At 40.7% G+C, this 21,750-nt stretch overlaps 1 protein-coding gene across 1 annotated transcript in view; it reads right to left on the bottom strand.

Moving 5' to 3' along the window:
• Nucleotides 1-2,211: 2,211 nt before the first annotated feature.
• Cenpk (centromere protein K) overlaps nucleotides 2,212-21,750 on the bottom strand; it is a 51,152-nt gene continuing 31,613 nt past the window's right edge. Inside the window, exon 10 of the mRNA XM_045138941.1 lies at nucleotides 2,212-2,380. Coding sequence (XP_044994876.1) covers nucleotides 2,372-2,380 — 9 coding nt within the window. The 3' untranslated portion in view covers nucleotides 2,212-2,371. The remainder of the gene's footprint in view (nucleotides 2,381-21,750) is intronic.

The following is a 21,750-nucleotide window of genomic DNA, read 5'->3' as shown; positions in this document are numbered from 1 at the left end:
ACAACTCCAAAAAGCCCTAACCTACTAAAAGGTCAAAAGCCCTGACTCATGTTGATTACCTGGAGGCCAATGGTATACACATACAAAGTAACCAATCCTGGGCTCAGAAGATGGCTTAGCAACTAAGATACTTGCTTGTAAAGCCAAAGGACCCAGGTTCAATTCCCAGGACCCATGTAAGCCAGATGCACAAGGTAGTGCATGCAGCTGAGGTTCATTTGCAGTGGCTAGAGTCCCTGCTGTACTCATTCTCTCTCTTTTCCCACCCCCTTCAAATAAATAAAAATATGTTTTCAGGGCTGGAGAGATGGCTTAGCTGTTAAAGCACTTGCCTGCGAAGCCAAAGGACCCAGGTTTAACTCTCCAGGACCCACATAAGCCAGATGGAGACCGTGACTCTCCTATTCTCTCTCTCTACCTGACTCTCTCTCTCTCTCTCTCTCTCTCTCATCAATAAATAAATAGACAAATATTTTTTTAAAATTTATATTACTTATTTGAGAGAGAAAGAGGCAACCAGAGAGAATGGTCACGCCAGGGCCTTTAGCCACTGCAAATGAATTCCAGATGCCACCTTCTGCATCTGCCTTACATGGGTCCTGGGGAATGGAACTTGTGCCCTTTGCCTTTGTAGACAAGTGCCTTAGCCAGTAAGCCATCCCTCCAGCCCAAAATAAAATATATTTTTTAAAACGTAACCAATCCTCTGTCTAACACATGTGTGTTTCAATAGCCCCCCTCCCACTTACATTCAGTTCAACCAGTTTAATCCATATCACCTTGGTGTTTGATTTACATCCTTATGGGTACAGAAACCCCCAATCCAAGTCACTAGGCAGCTCCCCACTCCTGAGCCCTTCCTTCTCAGGAGCTCTTCTACTCCACTCTCAGTTTCTACTTCACTTTTGCTCTCACTGTATGCTTTACTTTCACTTTCTTCTCTAATAATCCTTGTTCAATATGCCCTTCTGCTGTGCTTGAAGGATATACTTAAGAGCCACTGGCTTGGGTGTTTAGTGATCCCTTACTCTCAAAACCTGCAACAGATGCACAGGGGGTAATATATGTTTAGAGTTCGTTTGCAGTGGCTGGAGGCCCTGAGCGCTCATTCTCTATCTGCCTCTTTCTCTCTCCTTCTCTCTCTCTCAAATTACTTCATTAAAAAATTAAAAAAATTTAAACCTGCAACAATGTGACCTCAAAAATACCCACCTCCCTGATCTCACTGGCACATGCTTAGTGTTCCTTCCACCTTTCTTTCATGTGGCAAGTCCTTCTCTTAGAAGGTTCTGAAGGATTTTGACATGGCTGATATTTTAAATTTATTAGGTCTTAATTTAGGTATTAACTCATTCAGAATCAAACAGTCCTCCGCTTTGAGAAAATAACAGACCCCACCAAACATATTTATAAATTTAGTAAAACAATAAAGCTTCAAAGGAGCTTTCTAACCTCAAGGACTGAACAGTGATCATGGTAGTTCTGCTCATTGGGGAGGGACTGCTGTAGAAGTAGCTATATAACCTAGATTGTTCTAGAATATAACAATATGTTCTATATAATTATGTATTAGCTATATTACCTAGATTGTTCTACAATATAACTATATGTTCTATACAATTATATATATTACTTATATAACCTAGATTATTCTCGAATATAACTATATGTTCTATATAATTATGTATTAGCTATATAACCTACATTGTTCTAGAATATAATTATATGTTCTATATAATTATATATTAAGTATATAACCTAATTTTGTACCAGTGAGAAGTGAGGGAAACTACTATAAAATTTTTTTTAAATTTTAAAAGTTAAGAGAACAGAATAAAAGCATATTCTTTACAGAAATGCCTATGCTCTTTTTTAGTATTAAGCACTATCATGTCACAAAGAAAAACTTGGGAGTTTCTGCACTCATGTTTTTACAATGATGGGAAAATCCATCAAAGCCTAGAGAAGACACTCAGACTCTTGGCATTCTTAACCATGACATCAACTAAAGAAGCGATGTGTCAAGCACGGTTGCGCACACCTTTAATTCCAGCACTCGGAGACAGAGGTAGAAGGATCCCCATAAGTTCGAGACCACCCTGAGGCTACCCTACCTTGAACGCCCCCCCCTGCAAAAAAAAGTGATATAAGGTTGAAAATTGAACTATGATTTGAACCATGCTCACCTGTAATGCTAGCACTTGAAGCTGAGATAGAGTGATTATGAGTTTGTAGCCAACTTGGTCTATAAAGCAAATCCTGTTTCAAAATGGTTCAATGGATAAAGCACTCGCTGTGCATCACTGAGTGTCTGAGTTCAGATCCGCAGACTCCACAGAAACCCCAAAAGCTGTGGCGGGTTTCTGTCATCTCAGTACACCTGTAGTGAGAAGGAGGCAGAAACAGGACTTCTTGAAAGCTCACAAACTACAGCAGTGAACAAAATACCCTGCCTCAACCCAAGGGTAAGGACTTCTACACAAGCCCCCCCCCCAAATAAATAAATAAACATTTGCTATAAAAAAAAAAATAAGGTTGGATAGATGACTCAGTCAGCAGAGCTCTTGCAGCATCAGTTTGAAGACCCATTTGGATCCCCAGCACCTTTGTTAATGGTGGACATGGTGGTGCATGCCTCTAACCTCAGCACTCAGGAGTGGAGACACACTGACCCCCAGAGCCGACTTGTTAATGTGGGCATGGTGATGCATGTCTATAACCTCAGCATCAGGAGTGGAGACATACTGCCCCCAGAGCCAACTTGTTAATGTGGGTATGGTGCTGTATGCCTCTAACCTCAGCACTCAGGAGTGGAGACACACTGACCCCCAGAGCCGACTTGCTAGCTAGATCAGCCACATCAGTGAGCTCCGTCTCATTAAATAAGGTGGACAGCAATAGGACATGACACCTAATACTGAACTCTGGCCTCCACATACAGGTGCGTACTTGTGTATGCATATATACAAATGCAATCACACACACATATGTATATAAACAAAACTCACTATTAGCCAGGTGTGGTGATGCACACCTTTAATCCCAGCACTCGGGAGGCAGAGGTAGGAGGATCACCATGAGTTTGAGGCCACCCTGAGATGACATAGTGAGTTCCAGATCAGCCTGGGCCAGAGTGAGACCCTACCTTGAACCCCCCCACCAAAAAACTCACTACTTTGTTATTTGCTATGTATAGTATTATGTAGACCATACACATTGACTGATCAAGACTTCATTTGCCAATTATATGACTCCAGATTCTGACAGCAATTATAACTGCATTTTCCTTGTTTGTCATGGTTGAATGGTAAATTTCCCCACAGGTGCATGTGTTTGAATGCTTGGTTGTTTCACTTCTGGTGCTCTTTTGAGAGGACGGGGCCTAGCTGGTGACATAGGAGGACCTTGAGCATTACAGTCAAACTTAACAACTCCTCTGGCCCTCTGATTCCTGGTCCACTGAGATGTAATCAAGGTATATGCAAGAACCCACTGCCAGACCTCCCCTCTGTACTATAATGGTTTCATTGCCATGAAACCATGAGCCAGAATAAATCTTTCCTCCTTGCTACCAGATATCTTTTCATAGTTATGATTACTAATACACTAGTTCTCAGAAATCAGTCTAATAAATCCTCTCAGATTCTAGAGGTTCTATTTCTCTGGATGAGTCCCATACAGTCATATACTATTTTATTTCATTCACATAGTATTCTGGAAATGAAATATAGAAACAGAAAATAGATTAGTGGGTTCCAGGTTTAAAGATAATGTGACAGAAAGAAGTATTAGTGAAAAGAGGCAGCAAGAGGAAGATTGCTGTTTAACATGTCAAAATTTTATTTTGTCTTAATTAGTAATAGTTGGCTGATTACGGAACCTTTGGTTGATGGTCTTTTTTGCTCCTTTAACACCAATGTCTATTATTGCTGATTACAGACATCATTGCCATTCCTTTATTACTGAACTATATTTTCCTTTAGTAAATTGGAAAATAACCCTTAATGCATTAGTTTCACAAAACTATTTCATTGTGCAAATTTAGCTTACTTTGTTCTGCTGAGAAATCAAAATACATACTTTTTAAAGAATTTCAATGGTTAATAGGCTTTGCACTTTCCTGCAAAGGCAAGGGACCCAGATTGGATTCCCAGGACCCACGTAAGCCAGATGCACAAGGTGGCTCACACACCTGGAGTTCATTTGCAGTGGCTGGAGGCCCTGACGTGCCCATTCTCTCTCTCTACCTGCCTCTTTCTCTCTCTCATACACAAATAAATAAATAAAATATAAAATATTTTTTAAAACCTAAGTTTAGTACAAAAGTTTATCTATGTATTAAATAATACATTGTGCAATTTTACTAAGTGTTGCTATCAGTTAGGATGCATCCTAAAACCATTTCTCAACTGACTGAAACCAAAAGGAACATTTACTGTCATAGATGTTGTTCCACAGTACATTCACTCACTAGCTCAAATAAACATCCTTAGAGTTTCTTCTTTTAGCCAATCAGAAAGCCACTGGCTACCCACCAAGGCTGCGTGCCACCATTGCACTGGTATGTACGTCTTGTCAGGCTGGTTGCTTCTAAGTAGCTTAGACTCCTGCTTGCTCACACCATTGCTCACGCGTTGGTCACTTCCCCCAGTAGCCCATGTAGCACTTGCCTGCACTAGATGAGCTAACTGTATGGAGACTGGGTCTCTTTCAGATTTCAGATTTCAGACAGGTTTCTCCATGGTCTGTGATGGCAGCATATGGTGTCTTCAGCAATAGGGTCTTACCTTTTACCTCAGGCAGGTAATCAAGCGCTTTGACAGAAGCCTGTCTTGTTTCTATGGAGACAAAAATTATGCTTTCCAAAATCTCCCTAAATTAATAATGCCTTTCCAATTTAATCTATGCTGACTTCACTCTCCATTGGAGAATCTGTTTTTTCTTTTTCAGAAGTTAGTGAGACCTGAGGAGATAAACCACCCCTCACATCTCAGTCAGGACCCAGACAAAGCCACAGAAGAACTGGGGAGATGAAGAATGCTGCTTCCATGGTGAGCCTGACAATCAGCACCAGGATGAAGGAGACAGATGCTGACGACAGTCAACACATACCAAAGCAGAGATCCAGAGGCTCCTAACAGCTCATCACTTAAGTAGACTTAAAACTCACCCACCATGGCTCAGGGAATTTTGCAGAAGAGAGGGGCATGAAGATTGTAAGAGCCATAAGCAGGGATGTCATACCCAGAGGCATTGCCTCCCCCAAGTAACTGACTGCTGCTCCCACAACGCATAACCCACAACCCCATGGGGAATACCAGCAACCCCACTGATGAGAGCCAAACAGGGGCAGGGAGGAGAGAAAGGATGGTAACAACACACGATGTATCCATACAAAGTATGTTCTTAATAAAAATATTAAATTAAATTTAAAAAGAGAATTTCTCCTTTTATTGTGATCCCCTTTTTGTGGTTCTGCAAACACAAATCAGATTTGTTTACAGAAAACTCTCCTAAGGTAAGAAAATTGTGTAAGGCGTGGTGGTACACACCTTTTAACCCCAGCACTTGGGAGGCAGAGGTAGGAGGATTGCCATGAGTTTGAGGCCACCCTGAGACAACATAGTGAATTCCAGGTCAGCCTGAGCTAGAGTGATCTCCTATCTCAGAAACCAAAAAAAAAAAAAAAAAAAAAAAGGAAGGAAGAAAGAAAGAAAATCATTACATATCTCTAAATGTCCCATGAAGACCCAATAATATCTGCCAAAATTATGTCTTGTGTGTTTCTTTTTAAAATATTTTTTCTTATTTATTTAAAAGCAGAGATAGGGCTGGAAAGATTGCTTAGTGGTTAAAGATACTTGCCTGTAAAGCCTGAGGACCCAGGTACCTAGTCCCCATGTAAAGCCACATGCTGATGAAAGCATGTGGAGTTCATGTGAAATGGCTGGAAGCCATGGTGTGCTCATTCTCTCTGTACTCTCTCTATCTGCCTCTTTCTCTCTCAAATAAATACAAAATATTTTTTAAAAAATGTAAAATTAAAAGCAGAGAGAGACAGAGACAAGAGACAAAGAGAATGGGTGTGACAGGACCTCTAGCTATTGCAAACAAACCCCAGATGCATGTACCATTTTGTATATCTGGCTTTACATAGCCCTGGGGACTCAAACCTGGGTCTTCAGACGTCACAGGCAAGCACCTTAACTGTTGAGCTATCTCTACAGCCCACATTGTGTACTTCTTTTGTTTTTGTTTGATTTTTGAGGTAGGGTCCCCCTGTATCACCGGCTGACCTGGAATTCACTATGTAGTCTCAGGGTGGCCTCAGACTCAAGGCTATCCTTCTACCTCTGCCTCCTGAGTGCTGGAATTAAAGCTGTGTGCCACCACACCTGGCTCATGTGTATTTCCTTTTTTTAAAAAAAAATATATCTTATTTATTTATTTGAGAGATAGAAAGAGGGAGGGGGGAGAGAGAGAGAAGGAGAGAGGGAGATTGAGAATGGGAGCGCCAGGGCCTCCAGCCACTGCAAACTCCAGATGCATGGACTCTTTGTGCATCTGGCTTACATGGGTCCTGGAAAATCAAACGGGGATCCTTTGGCTTTTCAGGCAAACACCTTAACCACTAAGCCATCTCTCCAGCCCCTTGTGTGTATTTCTTTTTTTTTAATATTTTTGTTCATTTTTTATTTATTTATTTGGGAGCAACAGACAGAGCGAGAAAGGCAGATAGATAGAGAGAGAATGGGTGCACCAGGGCCTCCAGCCACTGCAAACGAACTCCAGACACGTGCGCCCCCTTGTGCATCTGGCTAACATGGGTCCAGGGGAATAGAGCCTCGAACCAGGGTCCTTAGGCTTCACAGGCAAACACTTAACTGCTAAACCATCCCTCCAGCCCCCTTGTGTGTATTTCTTAATCAGTGGCAAAACTAAAAAGTTTCTGAGTAGGCTTGTAAATTAAGTAGATGTTGTAGTCACACGGTTTCATTAATAAATCATTAAGGAGATTCACACAATCTCATTTGGTTTAACAAAATGAATGGCTTTGTAGACCACAATGCATTACCTAAACAAAAATCAGTTCCATCAGAATTCAGAAAGCCAAACAATAAAATCGGCTTGTCTCGATTATCTTTACTTTAGATTCTTTGACATTAAAAAAAAAAATGATGTGTATAAAAATCACTAGAAAAGTATGTCTGTAGTTTTCTATTTTGACCCTTCCCAACCTGGGGCTTCAGGCTGCTCCCCCATCATATATGAATCTTATAATTACTAAAACCAGACATGTAATGCAAACGTTAATTTCAGCTGTCACAATGAAAGTGGCTCTGGGCATGCCTGTGAGAGGTCTTCTCCAAGAGGCTCACGGAGGTACTGAGGGAAGACCCACCCTCAGTGTGCAAGGTACCAGCTCATGGGCTGCGTCTGAAAGCAAAAGCTAGGTGACAGCAACATACCTCACTCTCTGCTCCCTGACTGTGGAAGGAATTGCTGTTAAACCTGCCCGTGTGGCTCACAGGCTGTTAGAATTGGCTTGCAGGAGCAATGTAGGAGAGTTTTGAAACTTTGGGCTACAAAAGCACTGGAGTGCTGTAAGTCAAGAATAATAAGCCATTTTAGTGGAGACTGGATGGCCACATGCCAACAGAAATCCAGACAGTGAAAGCTCAGCTCATGAGGTTTTAGAGGGGAAGAAGAACTCAATGAGGAGCTAGGCTAGAGGCATTTTGTTGTATACTGGCAAAAAAAAAAAAAAAAAAAAAAGGCAGTAATAGACTAATATGTTTGGTGAAAGGACTCTCAAGATAAGATAGCATTCAGGCTGGTGCTGAGAAAGCAGATTAAGAAACCCCCATTATTGCTCTGGAAAAACAGGAAGGATGTCCTCACAGCAAACCAATGCCCACTGGGGATCCATTCTGTCAAAAACCCAAATTTGGGACTGGAGAGGTTGCTCAGTGGTTAAAGGCACTTGCTTGTAAGGCCTGGGTTCAATTCCCCAGGACCCATGTAAAGCCAGATGCACAAAGTGATGCAAGCAACTGGAGTTTGTTTGCAGTGGCAGGAGGCCCTGGTGCCCCATACTGACTTTCTCTCTGTCCCTCAATATATAAAAATGTCTTTTAAAAATCCAGTCAGCCAGGCATGGTGGCGCACGCCTTTAATCCTAGCACTTGGGAGGCAAAGGTAGGAGGATCACCGTGGATTCGAGGGCACCCTGAGACTGCATAGTGAATTCCAGGTCAGCCTGGGCCACAGTGAGACCTTACCTCAAGAAAACAAAACAAAACAAAACAAAATCAAATTCATTTGAAGGAAGAGAGCCTAAACTGAAGGGATTCTATGTTTGAACACCTCTTAGGAAAGTGTTTCACAGAGGTCAGCCTGGGAGACACAGAAGCCACTGCAGCTGTGCTCCAAGGGGACCAGGCTACACCTCAAATTGGCAGCAGCATCGCATGTGGTACTAGTTTTGTAGGCTGGAAGGATGCAAGATTGATAGTCATAGAGTCTGGCTGCACAGTTCTTCCAGAAAGCTGCTGAGGCCAAGCAATGTGTGGCAGGGAGAGTGTCCCTACAAGGAGGCCCTGGGAGACCACTTCATGAAGTCATGAAGGTGAACTCTTAAGCAGCAAAGAAGGTGCTAAAATATTGGAGATTGAGCTGCCTTAAGAGGGGATATGTGTGTTGCAGGTAGCAGAGTTGGGATAAGGCAGAACACCAGATACAGACTTGCAGGATCTGGGAATTGCCCTACTAGGGTTCGTTTGTCTTGCGTTGCTTTGATCTTGCCTGGCATTGCCCCCACTCCTCCTGTTTGGACTTGGTGTGGTGGTTTGAATTGGGTGTTCCTCATAAACTTATGTGTTCTGAATGCTAGGTCTCCAGCTGATGGTAATTTGGGAATTGGAGCCTTGCTAGAAAAGGTGTGTTTTGGGGGACGGGTTTACGGATTTTCTAGCCAGCGTCCCCCTGCTGCCAGTGTCTGGCTCAGTCTCCTGCTGCTCTTGCTCATCTGTTGTTGGTCAGGAGATGAAGCCCAGCCTCCGCCCATGCCGTGTTTCCTCCTGCCATAATGGAGCTTCCCTGCGAATCTGTACACCAAACTAAATCATTTCCTCCCATCCGGTGCTTTGGGCCAGCAATGAGAAGGTAACTGCAACATTAGTATTATGGGTTTTTTGTTGTTTGTCTAATCTACCTCAGGCTGACCCAGAACTTATTCTGCCACCCTGGCTGGCCTCAAACTCCAGCTGTCAATTGTTTCATTGTTATTGGTACTCACAGATAAAAGAGTTTGTCCAAGTCTCAGGAGAGACTCTGCATGCACTTTGAACAGAGTTGGAGCTGTTAATGACTATGGGGACTTTGAAAGCCAACAGACCGGGGGATAAAGGTAGAGAGTTATGGCTTAACAGTTGATGTTTCTGTGTCAAGCTGATGAGGGGTTGACTTGTGATTGTTGATTTCAGTTGCCAACTTGAAGTAATTTAGAACCACCATGGAAATAAACCTCTAGGTTGTCTGTGAGAAGTTTTCTAGACTAGGTTAACTGAGGTGGGAAGACCCACCTGTAAGTGTGGGTGACACCATTTCATGGGTTGGAGCGCCAGACTAATTAGAAAAGACAAACTTGGCAAGATGTTAGCATTCATCACTCTCTGCTCCCTGAGTACAAACATGTGATCAGCTGCCTTGTTCCTGCCCACACCTTCCCTACCATAATAGACAGTAACCCTTGAAATGTGAACCAAAATAAACCCTTCCTTCTTTGAGAAGCTTGTGCCAGGTATTTGTTTGTTTGTTTGTTTGTTTTTGTTTTTTCAAGGTAGGGTCTCACTCTAGCCCAGGCTGACCTGGAATTCAATATGTAGTCTCAGGTTGGCCTCAAACTCACAGCGATCTTCCGACCTCTGCCCCCCTAGTGCTGGGATTAAAGGCGTGCGCCACCATGCCCAGCTGCCAGGTATTTTTGCTTGTTTGTTGGAGGTAGGATGTCACTCTAGCTCAGGCTGACCTGAAACTCACTATGTAGTCTCAGGGTGGCCTCAAACTCACAGCAATCCTCCTACCTCTGCCTCCCTAGTGCTGGGATTAAAGGTGTGAGCCACCACATCCAGCCAGCTCATGTTTGAACAAAGTATCTGTAATTATTTTAACAATTAGTTAGTGCAACTAAGGAGAAACTAGCAATGTTTGCACTAGGAAAATAAGAAAAACGACTTTAGGGCAAAAACTTACTCATTGAAGGCTTCTGCTTGTAAAAATGGAAATTAATTTGAAAGAGTGACTGAAAACAGAGTGCCTGAGAAGATACACAACCTGGGTGTCATGCCTTAGCAGGACTTACACGGGAAGTGTTTTCCTCTGCCTTATACAGACAGGTGCTCAACGGGTGACTGAAACTAAGGTCCATACAGGCCAGGCTATGACTGATGACAACAGTCATCATCCTCACAGTGTTGACTTTCCAGGCAAGCATAATGCAAGAGTTAAATGTTGTGGAGGCTTGTACCGAGGTTCCGGAAAACTACTAAGGAAAGGGAGGTGAAGGCGGGTAGGACAGGCAGACATCAGAATATCAGCAAATAAACGTTTTATTTAGAGAGGAAGTATTTGAATAAGCAAAAGCATATACTGAGCCGGGTGTGTTGGTACATGCCTTTAATCCCAGCACTTGGGAGGATCACCTTGATTTCAAGGCCACCCTGAAACTACATAATGAATTCCAAGTCAGCCTGGGCCAGAGTGAGACCCTACCTTGAAAAACGAGAAAAAAAAAAAAAAAAAAAAAAACACACTGCCAGAGCAATGCCAGGGATGACTTTGCCAGAGATGGTGGTTAAGATGGTAATGGTGTGTGGCAGGGATACTTGAGAAGTTCCACCTATTATGGTAACTATGTATCAAGTTATATTGCCATGGTTTGGAAGCATGCATGTTATTGACTTGAAGCTGTGGGATATGTGCAGCTGGGGATAATCTTATACCTGTCATTTGCGGGAGGTTTTAAAGAACTGCACATGCTTAGGGGTTTTGTAGGTGGCAATGATTTTGAAGGTCCAAGAGAGAACATTCCAGAAGGGTAAAATATTGCTTGCTTGCTTGTTTTTGTTTTGTTGTTTTCGAGGTAGGGTCTCATTTTAGCTTAGGCTGACCTGGAATTCTCTATGTAGTCTCAGGGTGGCCTCGGGTGATCCTCCTACCTCTGCCACCCGAGTGCTGGGATTAAAGGTGTGCACCACCACACCCAGCTCTTTCTTTCTTTCCTTTCTCTTTCCCTTCCTTCCTTTCCCCTCCCCTCCCTTCTTCTCCCCTCCTCCTTCCCTCTCTCTCTCTTCTTCATGTAGGGTCTCAATCCAGCCCAGGCTGATGTGGAACTCACAGTAATATTCCACCTCTACCTCCTGATGACTAACTAGAATTAAAGGCGTCCCTCACCACACCCAGTAAATATTACTTTCTTTTATAAAAACAAATTGACAGGTTCATACAAACCATCAACCATAATTCCCACATCCATTCTCCCCTCTCAAATCCACTGAGTCCCTTCTACTATCTAGTCTCTCTTCTATTTAAAAATATTTTTGTTCATTACTTATTTATTTCAGAGTGACAGAGTGAGAAAGGCAGGTAGGGTGAGAGAGAGAGGGAGGGGGAGAGGGAGAGAATGGGCGCACCAGGGCCTCCAGCCACTGCAAATGAACTCCAGACGCGTGTGCCCCCTTGTGCATCTGGCTAATGTGGGTCCTGGGGAATCGAGCCTTGAACTGGGGTCCTTAGGCTTCACAGGCAAGTGCTTAACCGCTAAGCAAACTCTCCAGCCCCTCTCTTCTATTTTAATGTTATCATTTTTTCTTCCAATTATGAAGGTCTTGTGTAGATAGTGTCAGGCACTGTGAGGTCATGAATATAAAGGTCACTTTGTGTCTGGAATATAGTATTGTAAGCAGTCCTATCCTTCCTTTGATTCTTACATTCTTTCTCCCACCTCTTTGCAATGGACCCTCAGCCTTGGAGAGTGACAGAGATGTCTCAAGGCTGAACATTCCACTGTCACTTCTCAACACTGTGGTGACTTTTGACTCACCACAGTAGTCACTACCACCTAAAAAGAGAAGCTTCTCTAACCAAAAGTGAGAATAACATTAATATATGGGTATAACACATTGAAAAGTGGCTAGAGGGCAGTTTTGTGGGCATGGTACATCATTTGATGAGACAATAATAATTATTGACTTCCCTCACCATAGGCTTTCAACTACGTTTTCAGTACCAGGCAGGCACTCCCTCCCATGGGACAGCATGCCAGTACAATTAATAGAGCAGTTGGTTTCCCCCACAACAGACATGCAAATATTGCACCAATTGGCACATGTGGCCTGGCTGGCCAGCATTAAGGCTTGCAGGGTCCACTGCTGTTAACACCACTGATGACTTCTCTCTCCCAAAAGACTGCATGCAACACAGCTCTTTCCAGGCAACAAACTAAGGATCCTACCTTTTATCCAGTCTGCAAGTCTTTTGGTTGGGCCACTGATATAAAGAGTGATTATCTGAGCTGGAGGGATGGCTTAGCAGTTAAGGCATTTGCCTGTAAAGCCAAAGGACCCAGGTTCAATTTCTCAGAACCCATGTTAGCCAGATGCACAAGGGAGGACACACATCTGGAGTTCATTTGCAGTGGTTGGAGGCCGTGTCATGCCCATTCTCTCTTCCCCCTCCCTCTTTCTCTGTCAAATAAATAAATCAAAATTAAATTTTTTAAAAAAGAGTTATTACCAGTGAGTTGTTGGCCAGGGAGGGCCCTGTTGGTTCCAAAACATTACAGGCTATTGCCAAGGCCCTTGGTTTCCCTTAAGAAACAGATGGTAAGACCCTATTGCTGAAGGCTTCACATGCCTGAGCAGCAAAGTCACTGAAAAACCAAGGTGGTGTTGAGCAGAAACACTTCTTCCTGTAGACCAGCCAACTGAAAGCTGGAAAAAGCTGGACTGTATGCAACCCTATGGGAAACAGAAGTCATCAGTGGTGAATACAGTGGACACTGGAAGCCTCAAGTTTGGCCAGATAGGCCAAATGACCAAACAAGTGCAATAGTAGCAAGTCTGCTCTGGGGGAAAACAACTACTCTGTCATTGGACTGAAGGTCTGCTCTATGGGAGGGAATACATGCCTAGCACTGAAAACCTAATCAAAAGCCTATGGCAGAGGAGGTCATGAACCTTAGGGGTATAAAGCCTGCTTTTGTCTGGATAAATGTATACATATTCTCACCAAACTGCCCTGTAAGCACTACACTTAATGTTTATATTCATATATTAATGCTACTCTCACTTCTCACTTCTTAGCGAAACTTCTCTTTTCAGATGGCGATGACCACTAAGATGACCCAAAAGGCAACATAGTGCTGAGAAGGGTCAGAGGAGTGCTCAGCACTGAAACATCTCTATCACACCCTCCAAGGCTCAGGGTCCATTGGGGAAGAGGTGGTGGAAAGAATGTAAGAGCCAAAGGAAGGGTACCATTCCTTACAATGCAAATGTCCAGACAGAAATTGGCCTCGATATCCATGACCTCACATTGCCTAGTAATACCTTCACAAGAACCTCATAGTAGGAGCAAAAGATTAAATTAAAAGACAGACTAATGGAGAAGGAGGGGATATGATGGAGATCAGAGTTGTGAAGGGGAAAGTGGGGAAGGGGAGAGAAAATCATGGCTTATCATCTGCAACAAGTAGAAAAGATGTCAATAAAAAATAAAAATTTTAAAGTTATTATTGAAAGGTATATACTGATTCTTGCCATTCTTAATGATTTTGTAGTACTTCTTATTTTGTCATAATTTTTTTTTTTTTGAGGTAGGGTCTCACTCTACCCAGCTGATCTGGAATTCACTATGTGGTCTCAGGGTGTCCTTGAACTCACAGCAATCCTCTTAACTCTGCCTCCCACGTGCTGAGATTAAAGGCATGTGCTACCACTACTGGCATTGCTTGCTGTTTTATGTTATTCTCTTACATCACCTATTATTTGAACATAGTTTTTCTTTTCCTGTTATCTCATGTATGTGCTTTTCCTTCTCAAGTCCAAAGGATCCCTTCAAGCATTTTCTAAAAGCTGGCATAGTGATCACATACTCCTCTGGCCTGCTTTAGTTATGAACAGCTCTTATTTCTTCAATTATGATACATAGCTTTGCTAGATATAATAATCCATGTATTATGATGGTGAGATTTTTGCATCCTGAGTTACTTTAATGCTTGGGCTTTCTGCTTATCTGCTGTATTCTTATCAGTTGTTGTCTTTCAGAACTTTGATTGACGTATTCTGGCTTTTAAAAGTGTGTAATGATGGGCTTGCCTTTATAGGTGACTAGGTGCTTCTCTCATACTGATTTTAATGTATTTTCTTTGGGCTGTGTGTTTAGTAATTTAAATTATGTAATATGGCGAGCTGAGGTTCTTTTCTGTTCTTGTCTGTTTGGTATTCTGAACACCTCCTATATCTATATTGGCATCTCTTTCCCTATTTGGAGAAAAACTTTTTTATGATTTCGGTCAAAATACTTACAATGCCTTTAGACTGCAATTCTTCTATATCCCGAAGTCTTAAGTATGATCTCCTCAGTCTCCCAGTGTTTTGAAATTCCCACCCATACTTTTCTATTCATCTTTCTCTTTCTTTGAATGTTCTAGATCTGCCAACTTGTCTTCAACCTCAGATACTCTGTCCTTTCCTTGATTCATTCTATGGGTGAGATTTTCTAGAGTTTTCTATTTGGCTTACTAGCATTTCTGATTGGCATTTCTTCTGTATTTCTATTTCCTTACTCATGTCTTGTCTCAGCCTCCTTACTTCACTAAGTTAGTTCCCTGTGTTCTCCTTCAGGAGTTTGTTTTCTTCTTTATTTGAACATACTTACAGTGATTCTTTTGAATTCCCTGTCTGGCATTTCATCTACATAAGTCTCAATGGAGGTCATTCTGTTCAATTTATAATTTTTGGAAAAATTATACTGTCTTAATGTTTTGTGTTTCTGGTATTGTAGAGAATTTTGCATCTTTGAGTTACTTCAATGCTCAAGCTTTCTACTTATATGCTATATTCATAAACATGAAATCAGAGGTGGTATCTTCAGGACTGGAGTTCAGGGTGCCAGGTGTGGTTCCTATAGTAACCCCAGAATAACACCAAAAAGTGACCCAAGCTGTTGTATGTGTGTGCTATACAAATGTTCTGCTATAAAATTAACACTGCTTTTAACTTTTTTGTTTATTTTTATTTGAGAGCGACAGGATGGGGGAAGGGAGGGAGAAAATGGATGAGTCAGGGCCTCCAACCACTGCAAAGGAACTCCAGATGCATATGCCACCTTGTGCATCTGGCTTACCTGAGTCCTGGGGAATCAAGCCTAAAACCAGGGTCCTTAGGCTTCACAGGCAAGCACTTAACTGCTAAGCCATCTCTCCAGCCCAACACTACTTCTTTTAATGTCAATAATTGCTGGTGGGTAAAACAGCAAGGCTAATAGAAACATCCTAGGGTTTTGTTTACTTAGAAGTGGGAATAATGTAAGGTAAATTAGTGTGGGGGCTAGTATTGACTCTGAAAAAAGATGGAGGTGGCTTAGGTATCTGAGAGAGGAAAGTAGGGTACAATGACTTTCAGACCAGCCTGGGCCAAAGTAAGGCCCTATCCCCAAGAAAGACAGAAGGGTGGGGGGGGGGGGGAAGAGCACAATAGATCAAGAAATATCACATGACAAAAGTCAACCCCAAAACACAAATTGTTTAAGAATGGGAACATAGACTAAGAGAACATCAATCAAATCTAACATAGGAGTACTGCTGTCTTAGTCGGTTAGTGGACCCCGGAGATTCTTATTTAGCAATCTGCCATGGTACGGAAGGTGCAGTTAGCACTTTATACAGGGAAGGCCTGTGTACCTGGCTTGGGTGTAGGGCTTACCTCAGTGTAGAATGTCTGTTACCTTTGGGGCTGGCTTCCTGTCTTGGCTATGTTAAGTGCGTGGCCAGTTCCCTCTTTGTTGCACTATGGACTTGGCTCACTTGGTTAGCTTTTTTAAATTTAATTTTGAGACAGTCTACAGAGATTTCTCAGGCTGGTCTGGAACTCACTATGCTCACTCTGTGTGGTCCAAGCTGGCCAAATTTTGCTTTCTTAACTGGACAATAGGGACAGATGGTTTGCCCGCTTGTGTGTAACATAAGAAGGTAAAAGAATAACGTACTGGCCATTGCCCTACCCAGCAGCCCTTCTCAGTTATTACAGGACTTAAATAACTGGTATGACTGTTGAAATAGCTTTGCAGAGCTAGAATAAAAACTGCTTAGATATGGTACATAATTTTTTGTTTTACATTGTTCAGTTTGCTAATATTGCCTCACAGAATGTATGTCCATGGGAAAAACTGGGCAAAGGTAACATAATTACCTAGTTTCTATGGTGTGTGGTGACAGAACTCAAATGAAGTTCCTTTCACATGCCAGTCAGGCACTCCATAGACTTGGGCTACACCACAGCCCACCAGTTTTGATACTAGGGTAATGCTGGCTTCACAGAATGAGCTAGAAAGAATTTTCTCTGCTCTATTTCCTGCAATACATTGTACAAAATTGGCATCATCTGTTCCTTGAACGCTTGGCAGAATTTACTAATAAAATAATCTGGGATCAATGCTTGGTTTTGGAACCTCATTAATTATTTGATGCACCTAGTTTTTGTTTTTAATTTTTATGTTTAGAGAGAGGGATAGAGAATTGGCATGCCAGGGTCTCAGCCACTGCAGACGCCTAGGCCACCTAGTGGGCACGTGTGACCTTGTGCTTGCCTCACCTTTGTGCCTCTGGCTTAGGTGGCATCCCATGGGTCCTTAGCTTTGCAGGCCAGTACCTTAACAGCTAAGCTACCTCTCCAGTCCTGATGCACCTACTTTTATAAAACCTTGTATAGTACTAAAGATTAGTTATATCTCCTCCCTGTGTGAGTTCTGCTAGATTATGTTCCAAAGAACTAGTTAACTTCATCTAAATTATCAATATGCTGGGCAGAGAACTGCACTTATAAAGCTCATGAGCCCAATAGAGATGGCCTTTCATCATTACAATTTTCCATCTTTTGGTTGGTTAATGTTTTTGTACAATTTCACTTTGGTAACATTAAATTGCCCTATTGCTTACCTGGCTTCAGTTTCAATGATTTCAGATTATTTCCTTTCTTCTGCTTTCTATGAAATTGCTCTTCTATTTCTAACTTCCAAAGGAAGGGGCTTACGTATTTTGGATTCCTTATATTTGAATATGTTTAATGTTTTCTGTTTCCTCCTATGCATTGCGTTTGCTGTATCTCAATAATTTTGATAGCATTGTTTTTTTTATTCTTTTTAATTCAAAATTTACTTTCTCCTTGACCTTTCTGAATAATGTGCAATTTAATCTTGTAAGTATTGAAAAAAATGTTTTTGGTAGGTGAATTTTTGACCTATGGCTTAATTTCACTGTAGATTGAGACATGTTTATTTTTAAAACTTTGCTAGGAGTGGTGGCACATGTGTTTAAGCACTCGGGAGGCAGAGGAAAGTGGATCACCATGAGTTCAAAGTCATCCTGAGAATATATAGTGAAATCTAGGTCAGCCAGGGCTAGAGTGAGACCTAACCTTGAAAAACCAAAAAAAAAAAAATTTATTTTTTTTTTTAGTGAACTTTTGACAAATATGCAATGATCCCTTGTTATCTTGGGCCATCCTCCTTGACGCTGGTTTGCTATTAAAATAGCTACTCTGGCTTTTAAAAAAATTTCTAATTGGCATGTTTGGATCTGATTTGGATACCATAGCAAAATACTATATACAAAGCAATTTATTTTTATCAAATTTCTAAAGGCTGAAAGATTAAGATAAGAATATTGATCAGTATAATCAGTTTCTGACAAGGGCTCTTTTCCCGAACTACAGAACTTCATTTTCTTGCTGTGTTTTCAACAAGCAAATCTGAGGGGAACAAAAGTATCTACACAAATTTTGACTTTATTCCTATACTTTAATAGTGCCTTTAGGTTTAAAGGGGTTTACTGGCAGGTGTGTTGGTACATGCTTTTAGTCCCAGCATTCAGGAGTTAGAGGTAGGAGGATCGCCATGAGTTCAAGACCATCCTGAGAATAGAGAGTGAATTCCAGGTCAGCCTGAGCTACGGTAAGACACTTTCAAAATAAATAAATAAATAAATACATGAATAAATAAATAAAAATAAAGTGGTTTACTTTTTTAATTAACAAAAGTAAGCCAGACATTTAAAACATTTTCTGAGTCTATTTAGGCCACACACATTGAAAGGAATTGTTACATCTATATTTTCCATTCACACTGTGTTATTTTCCCTCTCTCCCTCTGCCATTCTTTTCTTCTTTTCATCTTCCTTTCTTGTCTCTGATTATTGTGTTCAGCTTTTTCTACTGTTCTACTTCTAATAAATAAAACATGTTTTATGATTCCATTTTCCCTCCTCTTATATCAAGAGAGAACAGATAAATAATGAACCAAATGAAAACATGTTCTTTAATAATTTTAAAACAGACTCATTAAGATGGATGTTAGAACATTCTGGGCACAACGAGAAGATACAACCAAATAATCATCATGCAACATAAAAAAAAATAATAGCATGTTCCAGGAGTGGTGGTGTACACCTTTAATCCTAGTACTTGGGAGGCAGAGGTAGAAGGATCTCCATGATTCAAGGGCATCCAGAGACTAAATAGTGACTACATAAGTCAGCTTGGGCTACAGTGAAAAGCTACCTCAAAAACCCAAAAATAAGAATAATAATTGTTCTCTCTCATATGTGGATCCTAGCTATAGATGATTGGGCTTCTGCGTGAGAAGGAAAATACTTAGTAGCAGAGGCCAGTAAGGTAAAAAGGAGACATAAAGGGTAAAGAAAGGAAGGGAAGAGGATACTTAATAGGTTGATACTGTATATATGTAATTACAATGATTGTAATGGGGAGGTAATATGATGGAGAATGGAATTTCAAATGGGAAAGTATGGGGGTGGGGAGGGAGGGAATTACCATGGGATATATTTTATAATCATGGAAAATGTTAATAAAAATTAAAAAAAAGAATAATAATAACAGCATGTGTTAAACGAGGGGACATATAAACAAAATGTAATAAATGAAACTTAACTTTAATAGGTAAATCTCCATTTATGCATAACTGAAAGTTAATTTGAAATTTAAAGTATCTATAAATATAAAGAGATTTGACAAAAATATGGATCAAAATAATAAACTAGGGAAAATATTCAAAATGTTAAATAAGCTGACAAACACAACTTTTTACTTTAATAATTCATGTTTCTCAATCAGATTGTAACAAAAATAGAAATTAAGTATTTTGTATGCTATATTTGGCAACAAATACATTAACAAAATTGTATAAATTAAAATGAGCTGTATAAATTTTTAGCAAAAATAATATGCATACAGACATTAAATTCCTAAGTATTCCACACCCTTAGGCTGGGGGTGGGTAGAAGGCACAGTAGTGGCAGCATGTGTACGGCATCCCTGAGAAGTTATTCCCCCAAAAGAAAAAAGACACTGCGTATCTTTCATATTTTCATTACAAACCCCAAAATGTCATTTCATTTATCACTCCTTCTAACTTAGTTATTAATAGTTTACTAGTAGTTATCCAAAAAATAAGTTCAGATAAGAAACTACATATTGAAAAATTACAACTGTTGGGTAAAAACAACAAAGAAATAAACTAATAAACTAAATGCAAACTAAATAAAATGCCATGGAGTGCTATGCAAATAAGTTCCCTAAAGGCACATTAAGTTGAAGGCTTGGGTCCCAAGGATGAGTGATCAGGAATGGGGCTTTAGAAAAGCAGCTAGATCAAGATGGCTTGGACCTCATTAAAGCATTAATACACAGATGGATTCATAATTCATTCAAAATGGGAAGTCTCATCTCAGACTCAGCAATGAGACAAGAACATATGGACAGAAATTGCTAAAACTCTGAGCTAATATCTTTCTTCAAGTTACTTTCTCAGGTATCTTGTCACAGTCAATAATACCTAAGCAAAAAGGGAAGCCAAGTAAAATAATGCAGTTTAAAATGCTAATGCAGAAGTGAACAAAATAAATGCAATAGCATTCAGTGCTGTTCTGTTTCATGAGATTGAACTTCCAACTGAATAAATTTAGTCTCATATTTATCTATGCCTACACACATATTAATCAAGAACAAAGATCTTTTAAAGAATTAGATGTGGTGGTGCACCTTTAATCCCAGCATTCAGAGGCAGAGGTAGGAGAATCACCATGTGTTTGAGGCCACCCTGAGAATACATGGTGAATTCCAGGTCATCCTGGAATAGTGTGAAACCCGACCTCAAAAAACAAAACAAAATAAAATAAACAAGAAATGTTATTTTATTTTATTTTATTTATTTATTTTTTTTTTTTTTTTTTGAGGTAGGGTCTCACTCTGGTCCAGGCTGACCTGGAATTAACTCTGTAGTCTCAGGGTGGCCTTGAACTCACAGTGATCCTCCTACCTCTGCCTCCCGAGTGCTGGGAATAAAGGCATGCGCCACCACGCCCGGCTCAAGAAATGTTATTTTAAAGATGTTCAAAGATATACTAAAGATGTTTTATGCCACAGGAAAACAAATTTTTGTTTTTAAATTATACTACCAGCAAGGCACAGTGGTAAACTACTTTAATCCCAGCATTCAGAAGGTGGAAGTAGGAGAATCAGAGTTCGAGGCCACCCTGAGGATACAGAGTAGATTACAGGTCAGCTTGGGTTAGAGTGAGACCCTACAACAAAACAAAACAACAACAATATATACATACATACATACATACATACATACATACATACATACATACATACATATATATGAAAAATAAATTACACTGCCATCACCATTTGAAATAGGAAAGCTAGAATTTACCTTTAAGACATTTTATATTGTAGGTTTAATACCCCTAATCAGAAAACTCAAAAATTTAGGGTTGGAGAGATGGCTTAAGTGGTAAAGGCACTTTCCTGCAAAGCCAAAGGATTCAAGGTCGATTCTCCAGAACCCACAGGAGCCAGCTGCACGAGGTAGCACATTTATTCAGAGTTGGTTTGCAGCGGCTCGGCTGGAGGCCATGGCAATGCCTATTCTCTTCCCCTCTCTTTCTCTCTCAAAGAAAGAAAGAAAGTACAAAATTTTAATGCTGCCTGGAACAGTTCTGAATGTAAATTCACTATGTTCAAATAGTTTAGTCTATGCAAATACTCCAAAATAAAAAAATACTCCAAACTTTCAATCTCTTAGCACTATGAAAAACAACTACAAAATTTGAAATACATCTGGTCCCAACAATTCAAATACAAGACACTCAGCAGCATTGTATTTGTGCCAATAAAATAACAATTTCTAAATCTTAACAGATTTCAGTAAATTTCTGGTCACTGAGAGTAAAAAGACAAACAGGCTCCCAGGCACATAAATGTTTTCTACAGCATACTTAAAAGCACAGAATGTAAGCCAGTCACAGAGGCTCACATTTTTAATCCCAAGAAGCAGAATGAGGTGGGCGGATCATAACAAGTTCAAGGCTAGCCTGTGCTCTAGAATGAGTTCAAGGTCAGCCTAGGTGACAGCAAGACCTCACCTGGTTACAAAAGAAAACCAAAC

This window comes from Jaculus jaculus, chromosome 20 (genome assembly GCF_020740685.1).
Source record: "Jaculus jaculus isolate mJacJac1 chromosome 20, mJacJac1.mat.Y.cur, whole genome shotgun sequence".
Classification (NCBI taxonomy): Eukaryota; Metazoa; Chordata; class Mammalia; order Rodentia; family Dipodidae; genus Jaculus; species Jaculus jaculus.
Note: the sequence above shows the minus strand (reverse complement) of the source record. Positions and strands in the feature narration are given on the sequence as shown.